The following is a 17,102-nucleotide window of genomic DNA, read 5'->3' on the forward strand; positions in this document are numbered from 1 at the left end:
AATGTTGTTTAACATTCATCATAAACATAAAACTACACTCCAAGATAGCAAAGATGTTGTAGGTGATGACAGTAGTCTAATCTAAAATTGCATTTAGGACAACCTTATTACAAAGCAGGTGGGCTGTTGTGAACTCAGACTGCTGATATTCAGCCTTGATAAGGAACTTATGCAGGGTCAGTTACCTAAATACAAGAATAAAATGTTTTCCTTGACATTTTATTTACATTGCAACTTGAAAAATGTTGTATTAAGACTTTTTTTTTATGTTACAACTTGAACAACGTTGAAGTAAACCTGGTCTGCCCATGCACCTTAAACCCCCAGGCTTTGTGGCGAACCCTGCGCAATCCTGCTGACAGCATCTCCCACGTGGCTTATCGTGTGCTTGGGAAATTTGGTGGAAGTAACAGGAAGATGTTGAAGGAATCACAGAAACTACAGTATGTGGTCACAGAAATCCAAGGACCCAGTATTACAATTGAATTTTCAGACTGTAAAGCATCCATTCAGCTCCCAATGGAAAAGGTAAGGGCTTAAGTTACTTTCAGTGCTGAGAAACTAACGTTAAAAATATCTGTCTGGAAGTTCTTTCTTGATTCCTTTTATAAACTGTAAAATTTCACCCCCAAAAAACAGATTTAGGCATACTCTACTGCTCTTACGAAGTGATAGGCTAGGGAGCTAAACTGGCCCAAATAAATGTTTTCACAGAATGGGTAAGGTTGGAACTTCTGGTATATTGCTTAGGTTAGGTGCAGGATCCTCATCTACAAATCCCTATTTGCTTTTTGAAATGTATCAAAAATTTACTGTAGAAATTCTTCAGTGGTGATTATTCTCATGACTCCAGGATTTGGTTTTGTTTGTTGTCTCTAGAAGCACTTTGTACTGTACTGGCTTTCATCAGGCAGTCATGGTGTATCACAAGTGCTTAGTTCTCACTAATTACAGCAATCTAATATCTGAGAGTGAAGCTGGATTCTGAAATAATTCGGTCTGTAGAGTTTTAATACTTACCTTTTCAATTAGACTTTCATAAGTAGATACCATCTGAATGTAGTAAGCAATTTTCTTCACAGGCAGCTGGCTCTCTGGCCCCATCCAACCAACAGGCTTAAAAATAGCTTGGAAAAGTGATTCTTAAAATGCAGATTTACTGATTTCTCCACTGTACTGAAGCTGATGAATTGAATGCATATAAATACCATAGTTGCTGACATTTACCTGTCCTGCTTGGTTTAATTCAAACTAAGTTTACCAAAGGATTTTAGCATCTAACCTTGATATGGAGCAATCTGAAGCTGCTTGATGTTGACCAAGAAAGTGTTATCTGCTGAACACTTTGTATCTATGAAAAGGAAATGTCAAAGTACAAAGAAAAAAAAAGGTGGAATAAATTGAAAACAAGAGATACTTGTTTTCTTTTAGTGCCCTGATAGACTTTTGTGGTCTGTCCAAAACTAATTTTTCTTTTCATTGAGATGCTGTGATAAAAACTTGGGATGACAATAAGTTAAATAAGTGGAAATACCGGGGAAGGAAAATGCCCATTTTGTAACAGGGGCTTTTTCTGCATAAACGTATTATGCACGGGTGGTTAGATTTTACTTGCAATTGATAATTCCTTTTTTCATGTATTCCAGAAAATTTTTTACAATTTTTTTTTACTTAATGTCTCATGTATCTTCCTGTCTTTTGTGGGAGAAGACTAGAAATTAGACAGTTGTGCTTTTATGTATTATCTCTATATATAAGCACAAAATAGAAATTTCCCAAAGAGGTCTACTCCCCTTTTTTAATCATCATGTCTTAAAAGATTGATTTGAATTATTCTCAAATGTATTAAATCTTCTTGCAAAGGAAGAGTACTATTTCCATTAAATAACTGACATTTACAAGTTGCTTACAGGGACATTTCATCATGCGTGAAAAGGTACCATTTATATATGGGTATAAATGCATTGTATACATACAGTATAAAGGGATTAGACACAGCAATTATTGCTGAAGGGAAGACAAGGAAAATTTATTTTTGGGAAAGGGGAGTGACACAGTGAAGGTTTACCTCACTCGTAACTTGAAATGCTTTCTGACCATGGAGGCAAATGTATCTGCCATGAAACTTAGCATGTACAAAAGCACAGAAAATACCATGGTGTTTTCAAGCCACGCTCTCAGGCCCTCTCTGCATTTCCTAACTTGGGCACTCCAAGCTGTGCATACTTCAGAAGTTACTTTTAATATATATTAATTATACCATTCCCTTGATTAATGACCTTATGGTAAATGCCAAGAGGAAGAAGTGGATTCTCTTGTTCCACTGCAGGCAATCGAGACGGCCCTGGACTGTCTGAAGAGCGCCAACACGGAGCCCTATTACCGCAGGCAGGCCTGGGAGGTCATCAAGTGCTTCCTGGTGGCCATGATGAGCCTGGATGATAACAAACATGCATTGTACCAGCTCCTTGCACATCCCAAGTATGACAATTCTTTAAACGTAAATGTGTATGTAAAATTTATGGCGTCTTTGGAGCAACCTAGTTTAGAGACAATGATTAGTTTGTGCAGTTCCTGGGGTTTTTGCCTGTTGGTGGAAAGGAGTTTTGTTAGCATGTTTTTTAATGGCAATGACATGTTAATATTTCATAGTTTAATTTTCTTCCCATAATTATAGCTCAGTGTATAATCTATTACATATGATCAATATGATTAATTTTAGTTTCATATATTTAAATAATTGGAATATTCTGGTGCTTAATTCTATTTTAAAGATTAATTTAGATTGTGACATTTTGTATGTACGTGTATACTTCTACTAAAGTGGAAGACAACATTCAGTTAAATTAGTGACTAAGCTATAGCACAGTCACACACAGCTTCTGTTTATCTTGGTGTGAGATCCTTTTATTGGAGCATTTCTTACATGTTTTGCAATTTTGGTCATTGATATTTCGCGGGTTTATTGCTTTTAGACAACTTTAACATCTTTGCTCAAGAAGTGTGGGCTGACTTTGACTCTTGCAATATAATAAGTGTAGCTAAACAGCGTAGTAGCTTTCACAGTTTGGACTTGTTAGACTTGACATAAATATAGCTTTGCAATGAATGCGTTTTGTTGGGCAGTGATTTGATAAATAATGTTTCAATCATTCAAGATTAAAATCAAATGTCATTTTAAAAAAGGGAAAAATGTCAAAATATTGAAAATGACATTCTGTAATTGAGTTGCAGTGTGATACCTGTATACCTATTATTGTATATACGTGCCTTCTTCTGAACCACTGGCTTTAAATGTTCCTGATGAAATTGAGCTATCCATCATGCTGGAGACCAGTGGCTGACAAAATTAATACGTGCTGAGTGAACTGGTCTAGCTCTATCAAAATGAGGGGAAAAGAGGAGGTGGAGAAGGAGTTAGATTTGGAGAGCAAACCTTGAATGAAGTTTGAGCTGAGTGAACTGTTCTAGCTCTATCAAGATGAGGGGAAAAGAGGAGGTGGAGAAGGAGTTGGATTCGGAGAGCAAACTTTGAGTGAAGTTTGAGCTGGGGGTGCTGCAGTTTGGGGTTCTGTTGAACACAATGTTGTGTTTCAGCTTCACAGAGAAGTCCATCCCCAGCGTGATCATCTCACACCGCTACAAGGCCCAGGACACCCCGGCCCGCAAGACGTTCGAGCAGGCCCTGACCGGGGCCTTCATGTCGGCCGTCATCAAGGACCTGCGGCCCAGCGCGCTGCCCTTCGTGGCCAGCCTGATCCGCCACTACACCATGGTGGCCGTGGCTCAGCAGTGCGGTGAGTGCCGGGACACGGCTCCCAGCGCCTCCAGGAGAGCCGGGCACAGCTCACTGCTTTCACACACAGCTGTCTGTTTTAAAAATCACAGCACTGGATTTTTGTTTGATGGTAGAATTATGTTTTAATTCTTTAGAGCAGTGGGAGTTATTAAGCAAATTTTAAAAAGCAATCAGTCACCTAATAATGTTCTGTAAATGATACAGCCAATGAAATAACTGCAACATGGAATGTCTTATACAGTTCCAGAGCATTTGTGTAACTTAATATTCACAGTAGTATTGCAGATGGTCTTTAATTAGGTTGTTTCCAGTTGTGGTTTTGAAGGCCCTTCAGAGGAATTAATTAAATGTTGGAGCATTGCAGTGTCTTACATCCAAAAAGAAAACTTTGTTTGGGCTGTATGACAAGTAATTTGGTAAAAGGCATATTATAAGTATATCACTCTTCATTGTCACATTAATGTAACTGGGATTTTTATGACACTTCATTTTTAATTAATCTTCTTGCAATGCATAGTCTAGTGCATAGAGGAAAATATTCAAGTAGATGTAATCTTTTTTTCTTCTAGGAGTGAAGGATGCCTTACAACCCATTTATATGCAAATAGGCATGGAGCTTACTGGTTTTGCCATCAGTAGTCTGAGGAGTAGTAAAATCAAATTAAAAGACTATTCATATTGAAATATCCATTGTTTTATCTTTATTTCCCCTTCTCCCCATTCCCTGTTGCAAATTCCAGGTCCTTTCTTGCTGCAGTGCTATCAGGTTGGGAGCCAGCCTAGCACAGCTATGTTTCACAGTGAAGAAAATGGGTCAAAAGGCATGGATCCCTTGGTGCTTATTGATGCCATAGCAATCTGCATGGCATATGAGGAGAAGGAGCTCTGCAAAATAGGAGAGGTGGCTCTAGCAGTGATATTTGATGTTGCAAGCATCATCTTGGGTTCAAAGGAAAGGGTAAGATTTTTTTTAAGTGTATTGAAATGATTGAGTTTCAGCCAATGCAATTTTGCTTCTAAAATTCTGGAGGCTACAGTAAGCTAGAAAAGGAAACTGATCAATTTCTTTGTTTCCAGGCTTGTCAGCTTCCCTTGTTTTCATACATTGTGGAACGTTTATGTGCTTGCTGTTATGAGCAAGCTTGGTATGCTAAACTAGGAGGTGTTGTGTCCATTAAATTTCTTATGGAACGGCTGCCACTGATCTGGGTCCTCCAGAACCAGCAGACTTTCCTGAAGGCACTTCTCTTTGTTATGATGGACCTAACTGGAGAGGTATGTAATGAATTAATTTCATCAAATAGTGTGGAGAAAATTTCTGGCCTTAAATTCACATAAATGGAACTCTTAGTAATTTTGATTTTGCTGAACTTCAGAAGGCATTTTATCTGCAAGAGTTAGTGAATTCTAGTCATTTTAACTCAAACCAGGATTTGAAGTTAGGAATGAAGTCACATTTTTCCACATAACTTTGCTGACGTTTTTGAGGTTACATTTGCAGCTTTCAGACTAGAAATGTACAGGCCACATGTAGATCACAAAAGAACACAGACTCACTGTGACCACAGAATCACTAAGTTTAGTTGGAAATCAGAATAACAGGATTCATCAAAACCAAATTATAAGTTGATGAGTAATGTGTAGATTTGTGGTCTTTGTTCTGTATTTAGCTGATAAAAATGATCTCTGATGCCTCAGGTTTCCAATGGAGCAGTTGCTATGGCAAAGACCACATTAGAACAGCTCTTGATTAGATGTGCAACTCCTTTAAAAGATGAAGAAAAAACTGAAGAAATCCTTGCAGCACAGGAAAAGTCTTTCCACCATGTCACACATGACCTTGTTCGAGAAGTGACCTCTCCAAACTCCACTGTGAGAAAACAAGCCATGCATTCCTTGCAGGTGCTTGCACAGGTCACTGGCAAAAGTGTCACAGTCATCATGGAGCCACATAAAGAGGTAAGCAGAAATATTTACTGAACCCCAGCTTAAAGTTGTTTTCCAGTTTGGATTTGCAGAAATGCTTTTCTTGGTATGTTTTTGCACACTAGTGAATTAAGTTTGTAGTGCTTTGGTGGCATATTTTTGTAATTTGCTAAGTTTTGTTGTTCAAACATACACAATGACTGGAGCATATAGGGATTCATACAGGCTCTACTTGACTCTTAGCCAGTATTTATACTGTCTTCAGGTTGATTTACGTCCTTAAATTATGGGCTGCTCATCCTGCCACCAATCAGACATAGGCTAGGCCATATAGACACTACATTTTGACACTCTGTTTTGTTATTCTCTAAATATGTGGCATAACTGCTATGCCTTTCCCTGCCCAGAAAGAGACTATAAAGTTCAAAGCTGATTGAAATAACTTTTGTCTAGATACTCCTTAAAGCTGGTATTGTTTAGTCTTTTGGAAGATAATTGAATGCACATTAGTCTTAAGGGCCATGAAAACATTCCACATTATGCTGAGAAGCTCCCTAATTGATATCTTACTTTGCTAAAGCTCTTTAATGAGGAAAGTGAGAAGTTGATGTAATGGAAAAAAGTTACACTAACTTTTTTGGTTTTCTGATGTTTTAGGAGCTTAAAATATTCTTTTTTCTTCACCGTTTGAAATGCTTCAGTCTATGAATTTCTTTGTTGTTCATGATGTTGTGTGAAGTTATTAAATATCATAGATCTGTTCACAGAGAATATGTATTAATTACAGCTACTACACTGGTTTGCAAACTGACTGTGAATCAAAGTAATTCAGATAATTATTTTTCCTCTAGCTTAATTTTTTTCTCAAGACACATCTGGAGCCACAAGAGAGAATGAGCCATGACTAATGGTGTCTTCTTGGTGGCTGGGTCTGTGGGGTCATTTCAATAGCTGCTAATTCAGTAATCTGAATTACATCACACAGGTACTCCAGGACATGGTTCCTCCTAAAAAACATTTGCTTCGGCACCAACCTGCAAATGCCCAGATTGGCCTGATGGAGGGAAATACATTTTGCACAACCTTGCAGCCCAGACTGTTCACAATGGATCTGAATGTTGTGGAACACAAGGTCTTCTACACAGAGGTACTTTGTTTTTATATTCTCATCTATGATTGTAGATGTTTCTCTATGATAGTATTAGCACTTTCATTGTTAAAAATACATATTTTTATTTGTGCATTTTAAACTTTGACTGAAATGCAAGAATTTCCCTTTTGAAACATCAAGTGAAGTCTGCTTTGCCTGCAGCAGTCAGTGCAGAAGATCCTCTGGTTTTGAATTAAGACAAAAACAAAGTGCTGTAAATGAAAAGCTGTCTGTAAAGGTGGGGGTGAGATGGTGGTGTTTCAAATATGAGTAGCAATATTAAAATGATTGTTTGTTTTTTTCCTAGTTACTGAATTTGTGTGAGGCTGAAGATGCTGCCCTAATGAAACTACCTTGCTACAAAAGTCTTCCATCACTTGTACCTCTTCGAATTGCAGCCTTAAGTAAGTAAAACCTAAACAAGACTTGATGCAGTTAAGTGTCCTTGTAGCAATGGGCAGTCTGCTTCCTGAGATCAGCAGAAAACCTGAGCTTTGGAAGACTGATGACTGCTCTCCTGACGTTACAGTTTAATGGAGAGAATAATGGGAAAGTAATGCTGCCTTCTTAATGACTAGAATTCAGTTTTCTGAAAGGAACCCAAAATATTTTAAGATTAATTATGTTATAAAGCATTAGGAAAACTATAGAATGTTAATAAAATTCTCATTCTTTTTCTATGTTACGATGCCTGTTGATTTTGGCAATGCATACAGTACTTTAGCTGTCTGCAATTTGAGATGACATAAAAAGAAACTATAAGAGAAGCAGTGTAGAATTAGGGTTTATTTTCTCCTCTCCTTTGAAATTGAGTTAACAAAGAGAACAAATTTACTTTGATATTTGCAGATGCTCTAGCTGCCTGCAATTACTTGCCTCAGTCAAGAGAGAAAATCATTGCTGCACTTTTCAAGGCTCTGAATTCAACAAATAATGAGCTGCAAGAGGCAGGAGAAGCGTGCATGAGAAAGGTGACTGTATTAAAACAACATTCCTTTTGAGGCCACTGTTCTCTCTGCTTTACTTCCTTGGTACAAGACTTCTTGGGAAAGTTCTCTACAGGAAATACTGTTGCTCTGTTCAGTTTTTGTTGGTGATGCTGATAAAAGTTTGTGTCAGATATATTTGTTTGATATTTGAACTTTGCCATAAGGAATTCTTAATTGCATAATTCTTAATTGCAACCTATATCCTTAGGTTGCAATTAAGAATTATAAGCTCTTGGATAAGGACCATGGTAAATCTTCCAATCTTTCTGTGCAGTCTTTCCTTCTTTCTGTTGCACTGGTCTTTGTAAATGCTGGCTTTATTGTAAAAGCTCTTCCCATGTTTTTTTTGTATTCCTAAAATAAGTGGTGGAGATCCCATAGTTGGTTTTGGAAAAGTAAAGCAGGCCAGAGTTAGACCTGAATCACAGTGTGATGGTTAAGGAACAGGACTGTGTGGCTGTCCTGTTTGAGGTCAGAATTAATGTCCTTGACTTACACTGCCCTGTCTGACCTGTGGATGCTGCATTATCATCTATAAAGGCTGAAAGGACGGGGAAAGGATATTCTTTCATCATGATTTGTTGTCCAGTAGCAGTGCCTAATTTTGATTCAGCGAGATTTTAATTCCATTCTTCTAAATGGAAAAAAAAAAAAGCTAATGAAGTTACTTACAGCCTCTTTGTAATGCTGTATAGCTGGGCTGACATGGAACAGGGACTATAACTGCAGTAATACTGGTGGTTTGCATTTGTTTGTGCCATTGACTGGCGAGAGGTTGTGTGGCTTTTCATGTCACTGTGGTCTTGAGAGGGAATGTACTTACTATTTATGGCTTGTTAACACACAGTTGGGTTGAGAGGTAGCAAATAAGGATTGTTCTGACCTATACATCAGATTTGTCTGATTGTTTGTTTCCTGGGATAAACTCATGCCCACAGGATATTTGGTTATGACAGGAAATATTCTCTCTGGCTGCTTGCAGCCCACAGGATATTTGGTTATGACAGGAAATATTCTCTCTGGCTGCTTGCAGCCATGCTCTTTTGACCTTTTCTGTTGCTCAGGATGCATGCAGATTGTAACACAGAAATTTGCTCTATTGCCTTTAGCCAGATTCACAGGCAGTTCTTAATATAGTGTCTAAGTAATTTGTTCATAGCTGTGTATTTAATTTATAACTGTAGCAGTTTTTCAGTCTGTCTGTAATTACAATCTCCTACTTGATTATTTTATGGAATGTCCCACTGTGTGTCAAATACCTCAGTGCTTCCCTAATCCATCTTGTCACTGTATAAATTTCCAGCACTAGATGTTATTTGAACTATTGTACTGAAGGAACAAAATAAAAGAAGAAAAATCAAATCAGCTGAATCTATTTCAAGAAAAATGCTTGCACAAAAATCATGTCCCTCTCCACCTGTCTTAATTGTGCACTGTCTTGCAGTTCTTGGAAGGAGCCACCATAGAAGTTGATCAAATTCATACCCACATGAGACCACTGCTGATGATGCTGGGAGACTATCGGAGTCTGACCCTCAATGTTGTGAATCGCCTGACCTCAGTCACTAGACTTTTCCCAAACTCTTTCAATGATAAATTCTGTGATCAGATGATGGTAAGGCCATCCAAGTTTTTATTTTAGCTCTTCCAGAAGAAATTTTCTTCTAGCTACTATTTTTTTGGTGAAAAATCAAAAATTCAGTAGTGACTCAATGTATATGTTGGAAGTAAAATATTTTTGTTTCACTATTAATAAAAACCCCCAATTTCTTTAAACATTTTGAGTAAATTTCGAATGGACTTCTAAACCAAGAAGTGAAGAGATTTTATTTTTTAGTGAAGACATAACTAGTTATACCAAGATTTGTTTGGGCAAATTTATCTTTAAGCAAGGTGCCACTTGCACCTTTAACAATTTTACTTCCCAATGCACTTAATCTGTTTTGGTGCTTTCTTTTTTGAAATTTTGGGAGGTATTGCTCTGTTTATTTGCAGTGTTTAAACTGAATATGTGAATTATTTATCCCCTTTGCATGAATATTTAAATGCATACACATCAAGCAAGTAATCAAAGAAGTGTAAGACCATCAGATTTAAATCCTTCTTGAGAGGACTTGTAGCAGCAGTAAACTTTTCAACTCGAGGGATTGAAAATAACTGATAATTCTTCCCTTTGTTTCCTTTAAAGAATTATTTCTGCCTCTATATTGTCTCTTGTAGCATGTGCTAAAATGGATCAGTCTAATTAGAAGAATAATGCTAATTATCCTTTCTTTGTAGCAACACCTGCGTAAATGGATGGAAGTTGTAGTTATTACACACAAAGGTGGACAACGGAGTGATGGAAATGTAAGTTAATGAATGCTTTTATGTGAGAAGAGAAGAAATAAATAGTATTAATGTTTTGGAATTAAAGAACTCACTCATTTGTAAATGCTGCCATTACTGATTACACATTGATGCTTTGTTGCAAGCTAACAGACTGGTTGGATTGAATATAGAATATTGAATATCTGTTAGAAGTCTCAGTAAGAGGAGCTTCTTATCTGCTGACAATGGTTACTTTAGATACTGTTCTGGTTAGTGTGGGAACAGCTCAAGCATTTGTATTTCTTTTCCCCCTCAGGATTTTCTGCTTAGAAATCTGTTCTTCACTGGAATGGCTGATGAGCTCAGCAGCATAATCCCCCATTTTTCATTAATATGTTTGATGTTCATAACATAGCCTTTGGAAAATTATACTTAATGATAACATAATCCCAGTTAATTTAAAATTTAATTTATTTAAACCAAGTTCAATATTTACTAGTTGGGATCACATTAAAATCATGCTCCCAGTGAAACTAATGGCCTCAGTGTAGAAGCATGGGAAGCTGATCAGTTCTCTTATAAATGGAAAACTGTGCAGTGTAATGTCAATACTGTGTGCTCTTAGCAATACTGATGGGAATTCCTGCCTCAGTGCCGTTTCCTGTGCATTATCAGAAGTCCCATCATTCTGTTAATGTTTTAGTAAATGCTTTTATTAATTGTTGAGATTTATGATTGCACCTAAAGTAAAAACGGGGGGAATTATATTAATATAGTTGTTTTTTAAATGACAATGAAATTACATTGGCTTTTTATTTCCCTCAAAACATGGGAATGGCTTAATGGCTTTTCATTTCTCTTTCCTGTCATTGCAAAGAGAGCTTTTAATCTGAATTTGGTCATTGCTTTATATTAGACCTAGATGTTCTCTAATGAAGTAGAATGAGATTGGTTTCTTATGTTTTAACTAAAACACTGTGCATTCTTCAGTTAACTTCATTTTATTAATGCCAGAGTAGTTCTAAGGCCTTTGTATACTTTTGGGATTCACTTTTCCTCAAATGTGATGATTATAGATACCTTGCAGACCTTTTTGTAGCAATAGTCTTTTAAACCACAATGTGGCACCTCCAGAACAGTTTTTATTTGTCACTAAGTCATGTTTAGTTGGGAATTCCCCTGCTTTTAATGTTTTTTGTTGATGTTTTCTATGTAATTAGTTATTTAGAGAGATAAGTTGTGTGGGGAATGCACACCAGACACTTGAGAAAGAGGGAAGTCTGGAAACATTTCAAGTAGAATTGTGCAAATGCAAATCTGATTAAATATTACTTTTCTGCTTCCTAGCTGTTGCTCCAAAGTTTCCTTAAAAATAAAAACTCTAGGAAACTGCAGGAGGACACAGCTTGGTCTTTGTACAACTGCTGTGGCAGGCTGTGTCTGTATGTAGACTGTGCTGTTGGAAAACAGGGATGGTCAAGCTAGTGGTCAGTTATTGCAGCTGGCATTTCACTTTCTCTCCTTTCTTCATGATCCTAGTAAGATTCCAACATCTGAGACACTCATTAAAAGCAGTGTTGGGGAGCAGGCTGGATCATTCAGACTGTGTGGTTGAGTAGAGGAGGTGGTAAACACTCAGAGGAGAGCAGAACTGACCAGGAAAGGCTGATGTTCCCTCCCTGTGCTGCTGCTGTTCAAGCATTCCAGCCTAGGAGGAGTTTAGAGGACTTCGTAGCTTGGTAGTGCAAGTAGTCAAAGTGGTTTTGTAGTAGATGGTGGCTAAATTTGTCTTCAAAGACGCTAAAATGTTGTTTCTTCTGACTTAATCATCTTTATTATCTTTTTATTCAGTTTAAATATTTGAGACACTATGTCTGATCAATGTAAAAGTAGAAAAAATGATGAATTTCATCCTAGTTGTTTGGAGGACAATTTGGAGCATGTGAGATGCTCATTGTCTCCATTCCTTCTGTTTGGGGTGAGGAAGTAATGAGCTGAAGTTAGACTGCAGCCTGAAGAATGGAATGTGCTCCTGTGTATGTTTATTTGATATTTTTGTGGGCTTTTTCCTTTCATGCTGTGACTTCTGTTTTGGTTCAGCCTGCCACAAAAGGGGTAGAGGCGAGAAACTCAGTGCAGGCACCAGGAACATTTTTTGTTATGTTTTCTTTTGTTGTTTTCTTTGGTTTTATTTTTTCTTTTAACGTGTGGTTTGTTAGTTTTATCGTTGTGTTTTGGGCACAGTGCATTGTGCCTTTGAGTGCAGTGCTGTGAATTGTTTCTGTTTGTCTGTGCAGAGCTGTTTTGATCACATTACAGTTAAGGATGTTGAGCATGTTTGTACCAGGAAGAGCAGGATTTTTAGTTTCTGTGAAGGTGTAAGTGGTTTCAAAAGGTTTTTATGTATTCTCAGCCCTGCACTTCAGTCCATGAGAGGGGTCTTGTGGGGTCTGTTAGGGCAGATCAGGTTAAAGGATTGGAGCCTAATGCTTTGTGTTTAAATTCAGTTGAGAGAATGTAATACACTTGATAAGATCATCTTGGATGCTGGAATTTGGTTTTAGAGAGATGGTGAGGGTGGTTTTGTTATTTTGTTTTTTGCTTTCCCTTTTCTTACTGAAGGAAATCTACAGTTTGGCTAGCTGAAATACAGCCTTTCTTTAAATGGCACAATGGAAAAAATGCAAAATTATTTTGAACTCCTGGAGAATTTAATATTTAGTGAGAGAAGATAGCTGACTTTACAGCAACCAGCTGTTTGTGAGATAGGCTGAACAGTGCTGTGAGAGAGCTGAATCTCTCTTCGTGTGTAGTCTGGGGGTGTGGGGTGTATAGCAGAAATGGTGTGGGTGGAAGGCCTGCCTGTTTGATCCATGGCCCACTTTGTGTAGAGCAGTGAGCACTCTGTAACTCCCCCATCAGCAGTATCATTGCAGTGTTTAGCTCTTACCTGTAGAACACCACCCTACTGGAAAGGAAAATAAAATTTAAACCATGATATTACCAGAGCGGGTAGGGCAGACTTCCACAGGTGCAATTTTTTCATGCATTATGGGAAGTAGATGCTGTGTGTATGTTAACCTTTTGCATTTGGCTGCTGGCTATGCTAATACCAAGGGGAAGAAAAGCAGTAAGATGTGTGATACTGTTTGTATACATTATAGCCAGTAATATTTATTTAACTGTGTTTCTTTGTATCTGTAGGAAATGAAGATTTGTTCAGCAATTATAAATTTATTCCATCTGATCCCAGCTGCCCCACAGACTCTGGTTAAACCTCTTCTGGAAGTTGTTATGAAAACAGAACGAGCAATGTTAATTGAGGTAAAAGTGAAAGTTAACATTGCTGAAATTTTTGCTTTATAGTCTTAAGCATTAGTGTATGATGATTATAATATTTTAAATATGGTGTGAGAACAGTTGATGCTGAAATATGCTCTCAAGCCTTTAGGAGGTATTAACATTTGCCTTACACCCTTAGAAGTGAAGTTTTAAAAGTGTCAATAAATTCTTATCATGAGAGTTCTGAACATTTTGTATCTGTATAAACGCCAAGTCAAATGTATTTTTCTGAGTGGTAGTAAATTAGTGGGAAATACTCTATACTCTGCATTTTTAATTTAAGGTTTTGAATTTTTCAGGCTGGCAGTCCATTCAGGGAACCACTGATAAAGTTTTTGACACGTCATCCATCCCAGACTGTGGAGCTGTTCATGATGGAAGCCACTTTAAATGATCCACAGTGGAGCAGAATGTTTATGGTAAGTTGTGTGGGGAGAGGAGCAGGAAAAAACCCTCAACTTGACAAACCTGATGAACAAAAAGGTTTCATCTTATGCATCTTTTTTTGCTTGCATGACCTTGTAGTCCTTAATCATGGTCTTACTCTTGACTGCAGGGTTCCTGTTCCTGGTTTTGTGTTTGTTTGTCCTGAAGTGTTGATTTTATACCTTTCCAGATCATGTGAGGCTATTACTGAAGTGTAGATGTTATTTTTATATACATGAAATATAACCTCTGCAACTTTAGTGTGTACTATAAAAGCTACAGGATGATATAGTTGCCGGGTATTTTGGCTTTTAAAGGTTGTTAAAATTATTTCTTCCCCTTTTTCAGAGTTTCTTGAAACATAAAGATGCCAAACCTCTGCGGGATGTACTGGCAGCTAATCCCAACCGATTTATCACCCTGCTGCTGCCTGTGGGCGCCCAGGCAGCCGTGAGACCTGGCTCCCCCAGCACCACCACCATGCGTCTCGACCTGCAGTTCCAGGCTATCAAGGTATTCATTTATCTTGTTTGTCTCTGCACTGCATAGCTGAAACCTCTTCAGCTGCTAGCCTCTTACATCCAGGCTTTCAGTGAGTGTGTGTATTAGAGCTCATAGAATACCACTTGTAAAAATGTGGAGTGTTTGTAGTCAGAGCTGCTCTGAGAAGGGAAAAGAGACTCAAATTAACTCTTTTTTTGTCAAGTAGGATACAAGAGGACAGCATGACAACAGAAGCAGAACTTTTTTTTTAAATCTAAACTATTTTGTATTTCACTCTCTTATTTTGCTGTTGAATATTTTAGAACCCTTAATTGACCTTAAGCAAGTGCTCATATATCATTGTTTCTCCTGACAGATCTCTTGTGTGTTGACTGTGCATTTGTCTTGTTTTGCTTTGGACAGATCATAAGTATTATTGTTAAGAATGATGAATGTTGGTTAGCAAATCAACACTCCTTGGTGAATCAGCTGAAACGTGTATGGGTGAGTGAAGCTTTTCAGGAGAGACATAGGAAGGAGAATATGGCTGCAACAAACTGGAAAGAACCCAAGCTACTGGCCTATTGCTTACTGAATTACTGCAAGTATGTAAAAATCTTTAGTTCCTAGACCCTGCATGTATTTTTTAAATTTTAATTTTGAAAATACTGTAAAGGTATATAAGCCTACTAAAAATGGTTTGCATTTACTGAAGAGAAAGTGTAATATATTTCATAATACTGCCATTAGCTTTAAAACCATGCACGTGGTATTGGCTGCTCTTGATTCTCTGTTTCTTTAAAAGATTAATTTTGTCAGTTTGTGTATTTTTTTCACAGAAGCTTTGTATTTTATGTGTTTTCACAGAAGGAATTATGGTGATATAGAGTTACTCTTCCAGTTGCTTCGAGCTTTTACGGGCCGATTTCTCTGCAATATGACTTTCTTAAAGGAATACATGGAAGAAGAGATCCCCAAAAACTACAGTATTCCCCAAAAACGGGCTTTGTTCTTCCGGTTTGTAGACTTGAATGACCCAAACTTTGGAGATGAGCTCAAAGCCAAGGTAACTAAAGCAATTAAATCAAAGAAGCCTGGTATTTAGGTTTAATTTTCTTCTTGGGAACTAGGGCAACAAAACTCCCTTACTTAAATGTCAACGAGTTTGATAATTGGCAGAGTCATTTAGGTGAAAATATCATACCTGAAGAAGAGCGATAATAAACAGAGACAGCAATTCATCTTGTGTTCAATGCTGGCTGCTTTAGTTTACACTTTCTAAGAATCTGTGCCCTTGGAAGAAAGAAAGAGGGGAAAAAAATCAGTGTGTGTCTTTTTTCTTGGGGTTTTCTGTATAGTTTCCTTTTGTAACTCAGTGAGTATGTCTAACAGGCAGGTTTGCATGTGGGAGCACTTTGAATGTTGGCTGCCATAAGAAGAATATAGTAGTACAGTAAAACTTACTTTATATTCTGTAGGTGCTGCAACATATCCTGAATCCTGCTTTCTTGTACAGTTTTGAAAAAGGAGAAGGTGAACAGCTGTTAGGCCCCCCAAACCCAGAAGGAGATAATCCAGAAAGCATCACTAGTGTTTTTATAACAAAGGTAACAATCTGTTTACATTGAAGTATTTGAAAATTAAAACAAAAAGTTGCTCCTCTCATTTGACTTCTCATCCTGATTTGATTTAGTTGTTCTGTTCTGAATATAATGGTCTGTTATGTCAAATTGCTTCATAATGTTGAATGTGAGATCCATTAGTCATCAGTAGAATGGGACTAAAGTTTTCAGTTTATGCTGTTTTCAGATCTGGAATGTGGCTTTAGAAATGGGCCTTACTTGGCTATAATCCCAGTCTTTTTTATAAGGAAAGCTTTCCATGACCCAACATCAGTGTCTTTCTAATTCACTGCTGTTTCATGGAACCAGTCAGAGGTTATAAAATAAACGTTGCTGAAGATGAGGGTTGGGGTTTTTTATTTATTTCTTTTCATAGGTTAGCATTTTGAGAGTTCCCAGATGTGCTCATTATTTAAAGGTTCTCACTTCAGCAGTGTTTTGTGGGTACTAAATGAGTCAAGAAAGCAATTACAATTAGTTCTTAGTCTTCTTAAAAACCCCTCAAAAAGCAAAAATTTGGGACTTTGCCTTTATAATCATAAAAGTTTTTTTTTTTGTCAACTTCATTCTCTCCTCTTTGATCATGCCTGGATCTAGGTACTTGATCCAGAAAAACAAGCTGATATGCTGGATTCTCTGAGGATCTACCTGCTGCAGTTTGCCACGCTGCTGGTGGAACATGCCCCCCATCACATCCACGACAACAACAAGAACAGGAACAGCAAACTGCGGCGCCTGATGACCTTTGCCTGGCCTTGCCTCCTCTCCAAGGCCTGCGTGGACCCAGCCTGCAAGTACAGTGGCCACTTGCTCTTGGCACACATCATTGCCAAGTTTGCCATTCATAAGAAGATTGTTCTGCAGGTATTGACCATGGGCTTGTGTTAAGTTCATGGAGTGTTTTATTTTAAGATTCAGAGTAGAAGCTGCACGGTGGTTTTGAGTATTGAGTATAATTCAAACACCACAAATAAATGCAGAAGCAGCAGGCCAAATGTTTAATACAGATTTACTTGTGAGTAGGAGAGTAGAAGAAAGAAGCACGAAGGGTAAAT

The 17,102-nt window shown here is 37.6% G+C and overlaps 1 protein-coding gene across 2 annotated transcripts in view; it reads left to right on the top strand.

Moving 5' to 3' along the window:
- The window catches only part of TRRAP (transformation/transcription domain associated protein), a 74,073-nt gene that overhangs the window by 15,761 nt on the left and 41,210 nt on the right, over positions 1-17,102 (top strand). The window contains exons 22-39 of one of the 2 annotated variants that reach the window (XM_030285092.4): positions 328-528; positions 2,330-2,508; positions 3,598-3,797; positions 4,540-4,757; positions 4,877-5,074; positions 5,498-5,758; positions 6,711-6,872; positions 7,183-7,279; positions 7,725-7,846; positions 9,309-9,479; positions 10,145-10,213; positions 13,379-13,498; positions 13,816-13,935; positions 14,291-14,455; positions 14,849-15,030; positions 15,293-15,491; positions 15,904-16,032; positions 16,645-16,911. In XM_030285092.4, the coding sequence (XP_030140952.1) occupies positions 328-528; positions 2,330-2,508; positions 3,598-3,797; positions 4,540-4,757; positions 4,877-5,074; positions 5,498-5,758; positions 6,711-6,872; positions 7,183-7,279; positions 7,725-7,846; positions 9,309-9,479; positions 10,145-10,213; positions 13,379-13,498; positions 13,816-13,935; positions 14,291-14,455; positions 14,849-15,030; positions 15,293-15,491; positions 15,904-16,032; positions 16,645-16,911 (3,060 nt within the window). The remainder of the gene's footprint in view (positions 1-327; positions 529-2,329; positions 2,509-3,597; positions 3,798-4,539; positions 4,758-4,876; positions 5,075-5,497; positions 5,759-6,710; positions 6,873-7,182; positions 7,280-7,724; positions 7,847-9,308; positions 9,480-10,144; positions 10,214-13,378; positions 13,499-13,815; positions 13,936-14,290; positions 14,456-14,848; positions 15,031-15,292; positions 15,492-15,903; positions 16,033-16,644; positions 16,912-17,102) is intronic. The other variant, XM_041719238.2, reaches the window with a different exon arrangement.

The sequence above is a fragment of the Taeniopygia guttata genome, chromosome 14 (genome assembly GCF_048771995.1).
Source record: "Taeniopygia guttata chromosome 14, bTaeGut7.mat, whole genome shotgun sequence".
Taxonomy (NCBI): Eukaryota; Metazoa; Chordata; class Aves; order Passeriformes; family Estrildidae; genus Taeniopygia; species Taeniopygia guttata.